This window comes from Pseudorasbora parva, chromosome 25, assembly GCF_024679245.1.
Source record: "Pseudorasbora parva isolate DD20220531a chromosome 25, ASM2467924v1, whole genome shotgun sequence".
Lineage (NCBI taxonomy): Eukaryota > Metazoa > Chordata > Actinopteri > Cypriniformes > Gobionidae > Pseudorasbora > Pseudorasbora parva.
The window spans coordinates 4,225,207-4,241,845 of record NC_090196.1 but is presented as its reverse complement, the minus strand read 5'-3'; the positions used below and the strand labels follow the sequence as shown (position 1 = coordinate 4,241,845).

Sequence of the window (16,639 nt, the reverse complement as noted above, 5' to 3'; positions counted from 1 at the left end):
AATCACAAGCCTCGGCACCCTCGCGTATAAAAGCAGGCGTGTAGCAGAAGAGCGGCGTTTCAGCTCCAGCAGGACAGAGGGAACCTAAACTACAGCAATGGCAAGAACCAAGCAGACCGCTCGTAAATCCACCGGTGGCAAAGCCCCGAGGAAGCAGCTCGCCACTAAAGCCGCCCGTAAGAGCGCTCCGGCCACCGGCGGCGTCAAGAAGCCTCATCGCTACAGGCCCGGGACCGTGGCTCTGCGAGAGATCCGCCGTTATCAGAAGTCCACCGAGCTGCTGATCCGCAAACTGCCCTTCCAGCGGCTGGTGAGAGAAATCGCTCAGGACTTCAAGACGGATCTGCGCTTCCAGAGCTCCGCTGTCATGGCCCTGCAGGAGTCCAGCGAGGCTTATTTGGTCGGCCTGTTTGAGGACACCAACCTGTGCGCCATCCACGCCAAGAGGGTCACCATCATGCCCAAAGACATCCAGCTGGCCCGCCGCATCCGCGGAGAGCGCGCCTAAACCCACATCTGCTTCAGCCGCTTCATCAAACCCCAAAGGCTCTTTTAAGAGCCACATAAGTTACACTAATTGAGATATTATCACTTCAAACGCTGAATATGAGTAGAAAGTTGCGTTACATTAACAATTTGTGGGTTTTCATTCTCTAAGTCACTTACTGTAGAATATATGGGGGTAAAAATATAAATGCCAGCATTATGGCGGTGATTCTATTTTTTTTTTTGTCTCCATCTTCCTATTAGAAGAGAAATGATCTCTGCGAGCCGAGCACTGATGGATGAGGACATGGGCTGTGTGACATCTGCTCGTGTTCATGTCTCTTGCACTTCAATAAATCTGTTACATGATGTTAGAGCTTTATTCAGGAATTCCCCAATAAACATTACTACAGCAAGATACATTTTTTTTAAAGAATGTAGACAAATATTTCTAATTTCAATCAGTAACAATACAAATGCAAATAACAAGCACACAAAATACAGGAACAGAGAAAAAAGTAGAGTATTTGATATTTTGTAGAAGAGAAGTCAGGTGGTTCAACGCGACCGGTTTTGACCGTTCTAAAATGGCGGAACAGTCGCTAATGAGGTATCTACTTATACTGCGATCGCGTACCCCCTGGAGTGCCTTCACGTACCCCCATTTGAGAACCAGTGCACTAGACTGTATAGGTCACCTGTGTTTTCTCTAATGAAGAAGCAATTAAACTACTGAGAAGTACATATGCTAAGCCAACATGTCCGTTTACCAAACAGTGGCCAATTTTAAAGCAGCACTGGGTAACTTGCTCTCGGGGTCCCCCTACAGTTGGGAAAAAATAATGTCCTCATGACAACCCTGATAGCCCTGAACTAGTGATGCGGCGATAACCCACAGACCCCACAGATGTCTATTTAATCGTTACGGGTGCGGGGCGGGTTGTAAACAAATATACAGTGGTGCGGGGCGGGCCAAATAACTTCATAAAAGCGTCTCCGTGGGTCGGTGCAGTACTAACAGTTCTCCTGAACACTGCAGGAGGAGTTCACATGCAGGTGTTCTTCTGCCGGTGCGTGTGAAATGTCTTCATCCCAGGTACAGTCAGTGGCATATGCTTCAGCACGTCAAACGCCAAATAATCACGATGCTCACGTTTACAAGCCAGCGTCATTATAGTAGTCTATTGGTTACCTTCTTACAGAATCTATATGATACTTCAGTTCAATGTTTGAGTGGTCGGTAATCACCGTAACAAGCAGGACAGCATCGGTCGGGCACGCCTCCTTCAGCTCACGCCAACGAGCAAACGCTGGTCACATGTTGATCCTCGTCCGGCCTTTAATCCCATCACTTTTTCGTTTCCTCTTATTGCTTTCATCCAACAAAACCTTTTCTTTCTTATTTGCCTGTGCTGCTTCGGACATGACTATATTATCCGACGAACAAAGTTGGGCTCGCGCGTCCGAATGTAAGGAAGTGTGGGTGTTGGTGGAAGTGACGTATATGCCGTAAAGCAGTCGAATTTTGTAGTTCTTTTTGTTCTCGGGTTACTACCCGAAACCTGAAGTTTAAAAGTACGATTAAAAACGATACAGACCCCATCAGGCTATGGCAGACGTGTCATTCAACCTATTGTAAGTCGATGTATCATCACAAGAGTCTTGAAAATATATTATGAAGGTCGAATAGTTACCTAAACCATTTAATGCTTTGTAAGTCATTAGCAAGACTTTAAAATGTATGCGATGTTTAATAGGAAGCCAGTGTAGCGTTGACAGAACTGGGCTAATATGATCATACTTCCTGGTTCTAGTAAGAACTCGAGCTGCGGCGTTTTGGACCAGCTGGAGTTTGTTTATTAAGCAGGGCTTTCAAATGAAAGATTGGTATCAAAGAGCACACCCAGGTTCCTCATTGACGACGAGGGCTTGGCAGAGCAGTCATCGAGTGTTAGACAGTATTCTAGGTTACTATTTGTGGAGCTTTTTTGTCAGGAAATTACTAGTCAACCAATGTTTTATATCAGCTATGCATTCCGTTAATTTTGTGAATTGATGAGTTTCATCAGGGCCGTGAAGAAATATAGAGCTGTGTATCGTCAAAACTAACGGCATATTTACTAATGATAAGGCAGAGCGCAAAGGTTCGTATTCAGAAGTGAGTGAAGAGACACCAGACTGGCAGGCGCAGGTTGATGTAAATATACATCCGTTTAGCAACAAGTGTATAATTGTGAATAAGTCACTACGAGCCGTCAAAGACAGGCAGTGAATCTGTGTGCAACCAGAGTGAAGAGACACTAGAAGGGGCATGTCTAGTGTAAAACCGTAAGCCTGACTCTTCCATTCTTCCAATCCAGATAGGAGTTTTTCTTATGCATGTCACATTCAAATCCAGTCTCAAAACATCTGTTTAGCTGTGCATTTACTGAATGAGCACTAAATTCGACTGATTGCAGTGCAATTTATATATCCTCTTTTTCCAAACTGTTTTATTGTTTCTTTCGTATGCATGTTATTCTTAAGTCTTTTGCATCTGTTGTAATTATTTGTATTATTTTAACTCCTATTTAAAGCACTTTAAATTACCATTGTGTAAAAAATCTGCTTTATGAAATAAACTTGACTTTCCCCAGCATTAAAGGCAGACCCACAGAAGATCATTCATATTTTGACTCTTCTTCATGATAGAAATGCTCGGCCACTGCAATTTTCTTTATGTGGACATCAACTTATAAGATGTTAGAATCTAAAGATGTTAAACACAATTTAAACAACACAAATCAAAACGTGATTTTGTAAGATTTGTGATTAGGCTCTGAACAGATTACCCATTAAAAGTTCTTTCCGCCAATAGAATCGCTCTGGGGTCCTAAGCAGACTCTATTTCACAGGGGGATTTCTCATGACACTGGATTAGAAGAAAGAACATCGTATTTACTTCCACATTGCAAAATAAAGTGGATAACATTTCTCTAAGCGTTCCCCAAGGTTGTTTTTTTTTTCTTCTTATTCCAATAATGTGTTTTGATTTGTATGATTGAAGCTATTTCATGAAATAAAAACGTATTTTAAAATCATTGGTTAGAATATAATGCAAACCATATAGGGTTAAATTTTGAGATACGTTTTCCTGTTGTAGTCTCTTTCTCGCTCTCTTGTCTTTGTCTCTTTTGCAAGAAATCACTTGAGTCAGTGATCCGGATGCAAAGCTTAGACTTTAAGATAACAAAGCTGAAAAAATTTCACAATTAAAACCGCAACTCATTTTATACAGTTTTTAACTCATTACCTTTTATCCAGGTGTTTGGCACTTTTTCATTTTCAAACAGTTTGAAAATATACAGCTGGTTTCTTTTCAACTCTTTTTCATTTGCTCATCCACAGTTGTGATCAAATCTTCAGCTACTCCCTAATAATGGCATGCGCTGTTTTGAAACTTTTGTAACATGCTGAAGGCCAAAGAAGAGATACTCTTATGGTGCAAATTCAGGTAAAGGGAGACAGTATAAATCAGAGGCCTGAAATCATGCATATTCAGCAAATATAGGCTACCTGACATGTCACATAAACATATAGTGTTATAAACAATGATTGAATGTCATTCAGTTTCTCTGTATATTATATAATTAATATAATTTTATTCTGCTAATATCGTCTTCATTAAATTAATCTATTAAAACTTGTTTTTTTATATGCATGAATTATGAAAAAACAATATCTTGATTTTTTAAGATTATTTCAATTACTTTAATATGATGCTAAAATTAAAATTCTTTTTAAGTTTTACAAAATTGTATTTTATTTAAAAATGTTTTAACTGTCCACATATGTGGACACCATGCAACTAAGATGTAAAATGGGACACAAAGCCACAGATGACAATATGGAACATTGTGTCTTTATTATGGCACGTTATGGTATGTATTTCAGCCCAGTTATTAAAAACAATAATATATAAAATAAAACAATAAAACACATATTGTAGGAACTATAACGGTAGCGGAAACCTAAAGCTGGGCTTTGCTGGCTTCTACTCCTCATCACTTCTGTCACTTCCGATGTCCTCTTAAAGAATTAGGAAGAAAAAAAAGTAATGAAAAATGTAATGTTAGTGGTAATGTGTGGTTGCTTTTAAACGTGGTCTTTAAAAACACCTTTTTAGCAGAGCTTTTGATTGATTTGATTTGTTACTTGTTCATTTTTCAGTTTTAATATAAAGTGTGTTACAAATAAAATGTATTATTATTTATTAATAAAGGGGCTTTTGTGTAGGAGGGAATTTCTGTCACTTCCGGTGTCCTCTGAGGTATTCTCTGTTATTCTGGACTGAGAGCTTGACCTGTGCTGTCCCTGTTTGGAAGGCAAAATGTAAATTGTCTCAATATATATGTGTAAAGTTGCCATTTAATGCAGTAAAATGTCATTTTTTAATGGTTATTTAGGTTGATATATTTGTTTAATGTCTGTTTTATTACAATATAAATCCAATCATAGCATCTTTGCAAAAATAGAACAGATTATACTAGCAGGTGACACAGACCTTATACAAGGATTTATACAAGGATTTCTTTCACAGGATTTTGGAGTGCATGAGGTGTAGCCTTCACGGCTGAGATAACCCACAATTGTTTGCGTCGGCGTTAAACCGTCTTTAAAAAATAAATATTATATGAAAAAACGGCACCACCGTCAGATATACATGCATGAGTAGATGTGGTGTTTAAATGTAAGCAGTTTAACCCTCTAGGCGCCACGGTCGAGTTACTCGACAAGATGTGTCACTGAATAAAACGGCCGATTTTGTCAAATAGGGTGTCAAATTAAACCTCACTCCACTAGATGGTAGACATGTCGTACTTCATCCCTGACTCAAAAACTGACTCATACTCATACATCATGATTCTATACAAAATATACGAGCAAGAGCGCATTGAATCAGTGTAAACAAAAGCGGAGCTGACGTGCGGGTGAGCTGTTTTATCAGAGCATTTATTAGTAATGATTTACACAGTTTGTTTACTATTTACTATTTACCTGAACATTCAGTACTGTGCAATATAGCACACAGAAGGTGAGGGACATTTTGGGGGAAAAGAAGTGCTGAATTTTATCATTTAAACATGTGGCTTTTCATGAAAATTCTATAATCCAAGATTGCCCCCACTTTATGATGTCATAATATGTAAATTAGATGGGAAAATGTAATCTCTACATAAACTTAGATCCTAATTAATATTTCTCTAATTTACAGAAAGTTTCTATCTTTTATCACTTATAAAATATAGCCTTTTGAAATTAAGATGTCAAAATCAAAAGTTTTAGGAAAAAAACTCTGGCGCCTAAAGGGTTAAAAACTCTGGCGCCTAAAGGGCTTGTTTTTGTTTTTTATTAAAACTCTATTACCTCAAACAGTTAATCGTGGTAAACAGGATTACAACTTTTTAGTACTTTTTTTAAACGTATAGGACAGTATTGCTGTCAAGACAAGAAACATTTTATAGTCATTTCCAAGTTATAAATAATTTTCATTCATATAACACAACGAGGTTGAACGTGTTGGCATAGCAACGTGATACTTCCTGCCTGTGTGTCCTACGCAGGATGTCTCGTTTAATTCTGATTGAGGACACTCCGTACTGCATCCTACACAGGACGTGTCCTCCGGAGGACACAGCCTTCGAAATTTAACGAAATGAGACACAGCTAAGCTGTGTCTCATTTCAGAAGGCTGCGTCCTCCGGAGGTCGCATTTGAAGGCTGCATACGTCATAAGGCCGTCTCATTTCAAAAAAGTGAGTAGGACTCTCCAAATACAACCTTCAAATGCGTCCTTCTTTCACAGGATTTCGGAGTGTGTATGAGTATAGCCTTCACGGCTGAGATAACCCACAATTCTTTGTGTCACCGTTAACAACCGCCATATTTTTTTTTATATTATATGAAAAAACGGCACCACCGCCAGATATACATGCAAGATGTGGTATTTAAATGCAAGCAGTTTAAACTTGTTTTTTAAGCTATATCAGGCTACCTGAAACAGATAGTTGTGGTAAATAGGATTACACGTGTTTAGTAGTTTTTAAATGTTTAGAGCAGTGCATTGCTGTCAAGAGAAACTTTTCATAGACATTTTCAAGTTATAAATAATTTTCATTCATATAACTGGCGTGAGAGCGCAACGAGGCTGAACCAATAAACCTGCAGTCTCCCTCTCATTAACTGAAGCTTTCGCGCCTCGATCGCCCCCCGGTGACCGGTCCCAGTATAGCCGCCCCTCTGTGTTCTCTAATGGACGCGAGGCAAACTAAATAATAAAATTACACTTCAAATATTTTTTCCCCAAAGTTAGTTTATGTCACTGAAAGCAGTTATCATCACGATGATTTCATTTCAAGTGTTCGTTTTTAAAATAAGTTTAGTTTGAGTTAGTTATCTGATGCTATAAAAACGGGGTTGTGACGTCATGATTGACAGCTGAGACTGACGGCTTCTCTGAGTGAAGTTGTCACTGAGGCACTAACGGACTTTTTTCAGGATTTTTAGGAGCAGATTGGAGCTTTAGCTTTAATTTCTACATTTCCATAACTGTTTATTTCACACCAACATTATTAATTGTTCTGCATCTGCGAGAGTGTGGGCGGGCTTTTGATATCGGGGCTGTACTTCCTGCTCTACTTCCTGCGCTCTACTGCGCAACTCCGGTCCCGAAATCGCTACTGCGCAGACTCGGTCCCAAGATGTGCGGACAGTGGCATAGACAGTAAAAGAAATGGACCAAGCGATCCCATTGTTGGTGTCATGACAAATCTTGTCCCCCTGTGAAATCGTGTCCGCAAGGACCCCCAGAGCGATTCTATTGGCTGAAAGAAATTTTAATAGGTAATCTGTTCAGAGCCTGATTACAATTCTTACACAATTGCGTTTTGATTTTTGCTGTTTAAATTGTGTTAAAATAGTCTTTAATGTCTTACAAAGCATATGTTTCATATATTAGTAGTATATAACTGAAGCTATAAGTGCTTATATAAGTATATAATTCAGAACATGTTTTTGCTCCCATTATAGCAATCAATTTAATATTTCAAATAAATGTTTTGCGTGTGTACTTAGTATGGCAATGAATTCATTGTTTATTATTTAGTTTTTTTTAAACAATTGATTGTCCAGAACCATGTATAACAACTTTTGATCAGGCATTTAAAACTGCTACCAGCGGACACGATTTCACAGGGGGACAGGATTTGTCATGACACCGTCAACGGCGAAATAATGAAGTCAACCTAGGGGCACTCACTTCCTGATGGCTGAGCGAACTGCGCCGGCTCAGACTGAGCTTGACGGTGTAGATGTGACGTGAGCCTCCTGTCTGACAGCTGTAGGTCTTCTAGTAGATGTGGAAAGTGAAAGCTGAATCACATTGTTTAAATATTTTCTCCCATTGCTTTTGGCTCGCTATGGGCTTCTTCCCATTCTTCCCCCTTGACTTTATCAGACTTTATGTCTCCACGTCCCCCCGACTGTCTCATAGACAGTGAAGATTGCCTCTGAGCGTCTCCTCAGGTCTATACGGTAATTTCTCAACTGTGCGACAGAGTCGCGTTGGTTATGACGCAATCGTTAGCCTATTTTTACAAAAACAGCTGCTGCGGGGCGATAGTTTAAGATACAAGGTAATGGAGCCTTTTATACATTGTCGTGTTTCTTTAGAAATAAACAGTGGACAAATGGAGCCTTTAAACGTCTCTGATGTAAAGTTATTCACTGTGAAAGTGACTCAAAAATGAATGGGCGTCAATGGGATGCTAACAGCAGGTGATGGCTTGGTTAGCAATGGCAGCCCCTAGGGGTGGAACGCTTTCCGAGCGCTAGATTAATAATAATAATAATAGATTTTATTTATAATGCACTTTTCATTCCGAAGAATCTCAAAGTGCAACAAAGGGGGGGGGGGGGGGGGGGGGGGAATAACAACAAAAAATGAATAACAAGTAAAAATATAAAATACTACAAACAATCAACCAACACAGAAAACAGAACAGAAAACATAGCTGATGGTGAACAGAAACAGAGCTGATGGTGAACAGAAAACAGCTAATGGTGGAAGTCTCTGTTAGCTCCGCAGCACACTGTGGGCCACTCCATGTTTCAGATTTCTCCCAGCGGCAGTGTCCCGATGACATCGCCGAGGCACGACAGCTGAAGACCAGATGATGGGTCTTCATGACGATTCAAACGATGGGGATCGCCGCAGCACCATGCAGGAGGCAGAACATTTTTTCGGGCACTTCTGTGGACACACCGGGGTCGGCGCAGAAGTCCAAGCCGCTCCACGGCCGCAATGCAGGACGGAACAGCGGCGCAGCCGAGAAGCGGAACATCCCAACATCATGCCGGACGCCGATTACGATGGCCCAGATGACGCTAGCCCGGTGCAAACTTCAGCCACCATGCAGCTTAAGCCCAAGGGAGACCACCAGTGAGCAGTCGCGGCGAGAAAGTGAAACATCAAATGTCCACCAAACCAGAACCAACCAACCGCAGCAATTCAAACGTAAACATTAGAAGCGGTGGAAAACGGCGAAACGAGGAACAACGTCCTCTCAGTGGCTGCCAGCAATCAGCAACAGCCCCAATTGTAGCTCTGACTGTTAGACTAGTCACAAACATAAGGAAATAAAATAAAATCTAAATCTAATAGTACATTAACATGATCATTTGTGGGTGGAGAAGCGGCGAACAGACGACGCCAGCGTCCTCTCCCCCACGTTGCCTAGCAACCAAAAAGATTACCCCCTTGGCGCCGTGCAGGCCGCCTAAAAGCTTCAAATCTGCCAAACGGAAACGGATGATGTCGAGTCGTCCATATTTTTTTACGGTCTATGGGCTGAACGTGTTGGCATAACAAAGTGATACTTCCTGCCTGTGTGTCCTACGAAGGACGTCTCCTTTAATTCTGATTAAGGACACTCCGTATACTGCATCCTACACAGGATATGTCCTCCGGAGGAGGCAGCCTTCGAAATGTAACGAACTGAAACACAGCTACAGTAGCCACTGTTACGCCCGTTTCACACATACTCCGTCTGCAGTGCGTGTGCGGTGCGTATTTTTTTCCGTACCCATGTTAACGGATGACAGCTTTCACACTGCACGCGGATGCTGTCCGTCAGTCCGTTTCAGGAGCGTTGCGTCTGCAGCAGTGCACGGATCGTTTTCGTACCGAGTCTATTTTTTGCTGCGCTGCGTTGCTGCATTAAAGCGATAGAACATTGTTCGCATTAAAATAAACATGTACTGACGCGAAAATCTAGTAATTTCACCACAGATGCATATCATTTAAAATATACTCTTGTTTCAAAGACAACACATGGCTTTTTTTCTCCTCAAGTAAAGCAACAAAACGACACCTTACCTGGCATTTAGGTAAAAATAAAAAATAAAGTGCCATAATGGAGAGCACTCGTACTTTCTTGGAGGTGAAAAGCAAAGTTCTTTTTGACCTGCAGGATTTCTTTTAAAAGGGTGTAAAAACGAAAGAAAAGATGAGTCGGCTGTTTTTGAATAGACTAAGTTTCTAATTTAAAATGTTTGTGATTTAAGGCTATAACCTATGTTTAAATGTTTTGCCACTTGTGTGAGCTAAATCTAAAGTATATAAATATGAATAAATGAATTTAATAAAATGTTGTTTAAATGTAGTAGGCTACGTAACCTGACTTCTATTAAAGAGTAAACAAAGAGAATTGGAATTCTGACGAGGCATGTTCAGTAAAAACGTTTGGATTTAAATAAAAAAATAATGAATAAATGCTGTGTTTGTGGTGTGCAACAGCGGATCAGTTGCGGACTGCAAACGCAGCATATGTGAAAGCACTACAGGGTGTGGGGCTCCTGCAACGCACACGCAACGCAACACGCACCGCACACGCACTGCAGACGGAGTATGTGTGAAACGGGCGTTACAATACTGCTGTCAATCTACTGACACTGCCCGTACTGGATCAAATCCAACGCGTGGACGCGAATGCGCGGTGGTTTCATTCACAATTCGATGACGTCATATACGCATGCGCAGAAGAGTTTTGCATTCATTGAATGCACAGGAGAGTTTTGCTGGATAGATAAATACTCAAACCGCTCGCGCAAAAATAACGATTAATAACATGCTCACGCCATCAGGACACACGTTTAGCATTTTTCCTTGAATGTGTAGGCTACTGGTATTTTAAAGTTCTTTACAGATCGTGTTGCATTGAGGATTAAAATTACAGAGACAATTACTTGACTCATTTTTCCTTCCACTCAACAGCAAGTACGATCAGAATATATATAAAATTAACTGTTTTGCATGCATTTACAGCGAAGCTAGGATAATTTAAGCATCACATTTATAAAAAGATGATTTATTAATCAATTACTTCATACTATTTATCAGTACTACAACTACACAGTTTAGAACATCATCTATATACAATAATGATCATACATTAAGACCAGCGCATACGCATTATAAATGAACCCAGATCGGTATGAATGACATTGCCATAACGATCCACCATCCAGTACGTATTGGATCTGATACAGCAACGTCATCGTGCTACAGGCTGCAGCGAGGACTTATTGGAGAAATTGTTTTCTGTTGAAGGGGAGGTGAGGAGGGGAAGAGGGTGTTGCGCGGCGATGGTTTCTGTCAGGTCCTGTAAGCAAATATAAACGGCCTCCTTGTACTACTCAGCGTTTCATTGACTGTAGTACTTTGAGATAATCATGTCTGGAAGAGGCAAAGGTGGTAAGGGACTCGGTAAAGGAGGCGCTAAGCGTCACCGTAAAGTTTTGCGCGATAACATCCAGGGAATCACCAAACCGGCCATCCGTCGTCTGGCTCGCCGAGGTGGCGTCAAGCGCATCTCCGGTCTGATCTACGAGGAGACCCGCGGAGTGTTGAAGGTGTTCCTGGAGAACGTTATCCGCGATGCCGTGACCTACACCGAGCACGCCAAGAGAAAGACCGTCACCGCCATGGATGTTGTGTACGCGCTGAAGCGACAGGGACGCACCCTGTACGGCTTCGGAGGTTAAACGCCGGAAATCAAAAGAAACCTCAAACCCAACGGCTCTTTTAAGAGCCACCCACACTGTCGCATAAAGAGTCTTGTCACATCAATGATGGGAATATGTAAAATACAATTATTGCATTTTTAAACTGATAAATAAATGCCCAATGAAACAAACACTTTAGAGTGCCAATATCATACATAACCTTCCAGATATTTTACAAGGGAGGTGTTGTATTTCAAAATCAGCTGCAGAAACATGATGCGAGTGGTTCATTAAGCCTGTTTTATATGCCCCATAATGTTTCTACAAAGAGAAATTGGCCTGGGTTATTTATCATTTTACATAAACAATACTGTTCTGAATAACAGAAATGTGTAAGTTATACGAAGAATATATTGGCGCTCTATCAAATCATTATGCTGTAGAATTGCACTGAAATCAGCTTTTGGCTGATAGTTACATTTGAGTTCTAGTAATGTGTATTTCAGAGAAGATAACTGTCTATTGCAATTCAAAGTGATTTACAGAATTATGAAGAAAAAAAAGTAATGAAAAATGTAATGTTAGTGGTAATGTGTGGTTGCTTTTAAACGTGTTCTTAAAAACCACCCTTTTAGCAGAGCCTTTGATTGATTTGTTACTTGTTCATTTTTCAGTTTTAAAATAAAGTGCGTTACAAATAAAATGTATTATTATTCATTAATAAAGGGGCTTTTGTGTAGGAGGGAATTTCTGGTATAAAATCTATTTTTAAAAAGGAATCTATTACTTTATTCTATATATATATATATATATATACATATATTGGGATTACATTATCTTGCAGAATATTAGTCTTCAAACTTTTATTAAAGCAAAAAAGCGGGAAATGAACAAAGGAAACGGAGTCTCTACGGCGTTGTCCTTCAAACAAAAAGCGGTAGGCGGGGCTAATATTTGGCCGTCCATGATTGGCCCTCGTTCCTCTCGCGATGCAACGAGTTGTCCAATTACATTTTATGGATTCGGCCCGTATCTCTTGCTAAATTAGCATACGGCGGTGAATAAATCCCTCTGTATCGCTCCAGAACTCACATTGATTCTTCAGCATCATTATGCCTGAACCAGCGAAGTCCGCGCCCAAGAAGGGCTCCAAGAAGGCCGTCACCAAGACCGCCGCTAAGGGAGGAAAGAAGCGCAGAAAGTCCAGGAAGGAGAGTTACGCCATCTATGTGTATAAAGTGCTGAAGCAGGTTCATCCTGACACCGGTATCTCCTCCAAGGCGATGGGCATCATGAACTCTTTCGTCAACGACATCTTCGAGCGCATCGCTGGTGAGGCGTCTCGTCTGGCGCACTACAACAAGCGCTCCACCATCACTTCCAGAGAGATCCAGACCGCCGTGCGTCTGCTGCTGCCCGGAGAGCTGGCCAAACACGCCGTGTCCGAGGGCACAAAGGCCGTCACCAAATACACCAGCTCCAAGTGAGCTGTGCTCTGACCTTAACCACCCCAAAGGCTCTTTTAAGAGCCACACATGTTCTCGTCTAAAGAGCTTTCGTTTTATCCTGTTTTGATCACTTGAATTTGGAGTACCGTAATATGCTGGCAATATTCTCAGCCCTCAACCAATTATTTAAGCCTAGTGCAGTAAATAAAATATGGTGTCTGATTATATATATTTTCAAAAGCCAATTTAAAGGGAAAAATCATTTGTGCAAGAACAAAATTACCATGTTGTGTTGATACTTTAAAGAAAAGTCTGTTTTGATCTTTAACTATTTTTAAACCTTTAGTTTCATTAGCCGTGTGTGCAGATAAAAATTAAATGCAAGTTTGAGTAAAAGGGACCTAATATAAGTAGCTTGTAGTATAAGCCTAACTGTAGCTTGATTATTGAGGATGCAGGCCCAGCTAGAAATGCATTACAGTAATCTAGTCTAGAGGTCAGGGATGAATGTTTCAAGATCAGTTTATTTTTCTTAAATATGATCATTGAAAGATAAGTTGCTGTATAATATAACAATCAGGTTTTTTGCTGTAGAGAAGTGCCCCCCCCCCATGCTTTTTTATTCACAAAAACCTGTGTGAACGTATTATATAGTGTTATTATTTTTCAACTTTTCATTGTTAATTTTTAAACAAAAGAAATTCAAAATATATTAACATTCAGTATTCTTTTTGCAAATAATGCAAAATAACAATTGCATAATAACATTAATGAATTATATTAATTTATGTGAATTAATTTTAAGTTATCTTGTGGCCCACCAGAAGGATCACTGAGGCCCACTGCTGTAGAAGATGAAGTAACAGAGGATCAGATATATATATATATATATATATATATATATATATATATATATATATATATATATATATATATATATATAACATTACACGCTATTATAGTTGCGTGCTAGTGGTATTTTAGCCTAATCTTGCCTGAATACATATACATATCTTTGGTTGATACTGTCACTGTTTGCAAGCTTAACTGTGGCGGATTAATTTTGAGCTGTAATCAAACTGACTGGAACTACCTGTACATTAAAGGGTTTCACTGCACACCTTCCAGCCAATCAGAATCGAATACTTAAACAGACCATGGTATAATTTAAAATAATGTATTCCTGTGATCAAAGCTGAATTTATCATCATTACTCCAGTCTTCAGTGTCACATGATCCTTCAGAAATCATTCTAAAATGATGATTTAATGTCAATGTTGGAAACAGTGCTGTTTAATATTTTTTATAACCTGCTGTGATACTCTTTTCAAGATTTTTTGATTACTAAAAAGTTAAAAAGAACATCATGTAATAATATTTCACAGTATTAGGCTACTACTTTTTTTTCTGTATTTTTGATTAAATAAATGCAGGCTTGATGAGCAAGACACTTATTGCAAAAACATAAAATAGTATCCAAACTATACTACCATATTGCCCCTTTTCTACATTTGAGCCCCTGCCCCTGAAGAACTCTCTGCACGTCCCTGCTAACAGCTAAATTCAATTGGTGCGGTATCCTGTTAAAAATAAACATCAAGCATTCCTGTTTACTGTTCTGTTCTCTTCTGTGAGAAGGCTATATGAAAAGTTTTCACATCCCCCACACAGCCCAGAACAGAAGATTTGTCCTCATCTTCACAATGCCTGAGAACTTCTGTTGATTCTCTGCAGTTAATGCTGCCTGGCCTTAAACATGGGCTGGTTATGCAAATGTGGAGAGGTGTAAATATTAATGATCCCGACTTTTACATCACAATCTGTGTTATGTTGGGATTCGCCCGTTTTTCAGTGGTCTTTTTTTCCAAGCACAAGATTTACATATGAAGTAGTAAACAATGGTGTTTGAGGCTCATTATATGTTAGTTCCATGTAAAGAACTCATATTCAACTTGCCAATGTAAATACAGTTTTCCATTCTACCTTAACACTTGAGTGATGATGTGTATTTATGATGATGATTATTGTTATTATAAGGACAGATCATCTGCTGGCATGCATGAGAGTGACAGTCTGTCTGATCGTGTGCTTCAAGCTGCCCAAAACAACAGCTGTATGAAAGCCTCCTCATGCCCTCGCTGATGTTGATTTCATTAAAGTCTCTTTCAGACTGTTTGCTGAACACACAGAGGACGCGTTTGGGCTTTCAGCAACTTTTCCACTTAAAATATCCATCAAATTTACACGCGGCTTTTCCCCGCGGCTGAAGCTCACCTTGGGTTTGATCTGTCGATGGCAAACTAAACATGTCCTCCACGCGTGTTTTAGTTTCCAATGAGAGCTCTGAACCTTTGCTTTGTGTTAACTTTGATTTGACTGTGACAAACAATTTTACCGCTTCAGTTTTACAACAAATGTGAGAGAAGAAAACACGCTTGAGAGGCTCGTGGAGGCGCGCAGACGCCGAGCGGGCAGGTTGAGTCTATAAGGTTCTCATGAGTCATTGAAGAGAGCAGCGCCGCGCGAGCGCCATTCATTTCTGAAACCAGAACAGCGTTTGAAAGACATTAGATCTGATCAGAGAAAGATGGCAGAAACCGCCCCAGCACCGGCTGCTGCCGCCCCAGCCAAAGCGCCCAAGAAGAAGTCCGCTGCAAAGGCCAAGAAAGCAGGTCCAGGCGTCGGTGAGCTCATTGTCAAGACTGTATCCGCGTCCAAGGAGCGGAGCGGCGTGTCCCTCGCCGCCCTGAAGAAAGCTCTCGCCGCCAGCGGCTACGACGTGGAGAAGAACAACTCCCGCGTCAAGATCGCCATCAAGGGCCTGGTGACTAAAGGTACCCTGGTGCAGGTCAAAGGGACCGGCGCATCGGGTTCATTCAAGCTCAACAAGCAGCAAGCCGAGACCAAGAAGAAGCCAGCCAAGAAAGCAGCTCCTAAAGCGAAGAAGCCCGCGGCCAAGAAACCCGCCGCCGCCAAGAAGCCCAAGAGCGCAGCGGCAAAGAAGCCCAAAGCCGCCAAGAAATCACCCAAGAAGGCCACGAAGCCCGCCGCTAAGAAGGCGACGAAGAGCCCCAAGAAGGCGAAGAAGCCAGCAGCCGCTAAGAAAGCAGCCAAGAGCCCCAAGAAAGCCAAGGCGGCTAAACCCAAGACGGCAAAGCCTAAAGCCGCCAAGCCTAAAAAGGCAGCTCCCAAAAAGAAATAAGCATTGGTACAAACAAATAACGTTAATTCCTCAACGGCTCTTTTAAGAGCCACCCACTAATTCTGAAAAGAGCAAAACTCCTGATTTGATCAGTTTTAACGGAAAAGTCGAGAAACTTTTTCTTGACCTGTAGCCGCTAATGGATACTAATATAAATCACCAGATAAAACAAGTCTTGAATCGCTAAACCATTTTTATACAAATAAAACACTTAAATTTTTAATTTAAGTGATTAAAAATTAACAGAAAGGTTTTCAGACACTGATTAAAGTTCAAATTGGAGGTTCACAGTACAGTCAAACAACCCCACACAATAAAAGCAGTGATACAACTCCAATATTACAACAAAAAACGACCATAAAACTGCACAATATCAGCTCAATGTGCCCAGAATATACTGTGTGAAAGCGAGACCGCGATTAATATCCATATCCCATGGTAAAGTGTACAAATCCAACAT

General features: G+C 40.6%; 4 protein-coding genes across 4 annotated transcripts; all 4 read left to right on the top strand.

The window, feature by feature from the left end:
- The first annotated feature begins 53 nt into the window (after positions 1 to 53).
- Positions 54 to 1,372, top strand: LOC137064971 (histone H3-like). Its single transcript, XM_067436533.1, has one exon. The coding sequence runs from the start codon at positions 98 to 100 to the stop codon at positions 506 to 508; it is 411 nt and encodes a 136-aa protein (XP_067292634.1). The 5' UTR covers positions 54 to 97; the 3' UTR covers positions 509 to 1,372.
- Positions 1,373 to 11,249: 9,877 nt separating this feature from the next.
- LOC137065200 (histone H4) lies at positions 11,250 to 11,702 on the top strand. Its single transcript, XM_067436790.1, has one exon. It carries the CDS (start codon positions 11,257 to 11,259, stop codon positions 11,566 to 11,568), a length of 312 nt encoding a protein of 103 aa, XP_067292891.1. The 5' UTR covers positions 11,250 to 11,256; the 3' UTR covers positions 11,569 to 11,702.
- Positions 11,703 to 12,601: 899 nt separating this feature from the next.
- On the top strand, positions 12,602 to 13,102 carry LOC137064779 (histone H2B-like). Its single transcript, XM_067436292.1, has one exon. The coding sequence runs from the start codon at positions 12,642 to 12,644 to the stop codon at positions 13,014 to 13,016; it is 375 nt and encodes a 124-aa protein (XP_067292393.1). The 5' UTR covers positions 12,602 to 12,641; the 3' UTR covers positions 13,017 to 13,102.
- Positions 13,103 to 15,564: 2,462 nt separating this feature from the next.
- LOC137064849 (histone H1-like) lies at positions 15,565 to 16,202 on the top strand. The gene has a single exon (XM_067436381.1). It carries the CDS (start codon positions 15,565 to 15,567, stop codon positions 16,177 to 16,179), a length of 615 nt encoding a protein of 204 aa, XP_067292482.1. The 3' UTR covers positions 16,180 to 16,202.
- Positions 16,203 to 16,639: the final 437 nt, after the last annotated feature.

Excerpts from the sequence above, each read along its gene's own strand:
- LOC137064971 (XM_067436533.1), top strand. The coding sequence starts at position 98 with ATGGCAAGAACCAAGCAGACCGCTCGTAAATCCACCGGTGGCAAAGCC.
- LOC137065200 (XM_067436790.1), top strand. The coding sequence starts at position 11,257 with ATGTCTGGAAGAGGCAAAGGTGGTAAGGGACTCGGTAAAGGAGGCGCT.
- LOC137064779 (XM_067436292.1), top strand. The coding sequence starts at position 12,642 with ATGCCTGAACCAGCGAAGTCCGCGCCCAAGAAGGGCTCCAAGAAGGCC.
- LOC137064849 (XM_067436381.1), top strand. The coding sequence starts at position 15,565 with ATGGCAGAAACCGCCCCAGCACCGGCTGCTGCCGCCCCAGCCAAAGCG.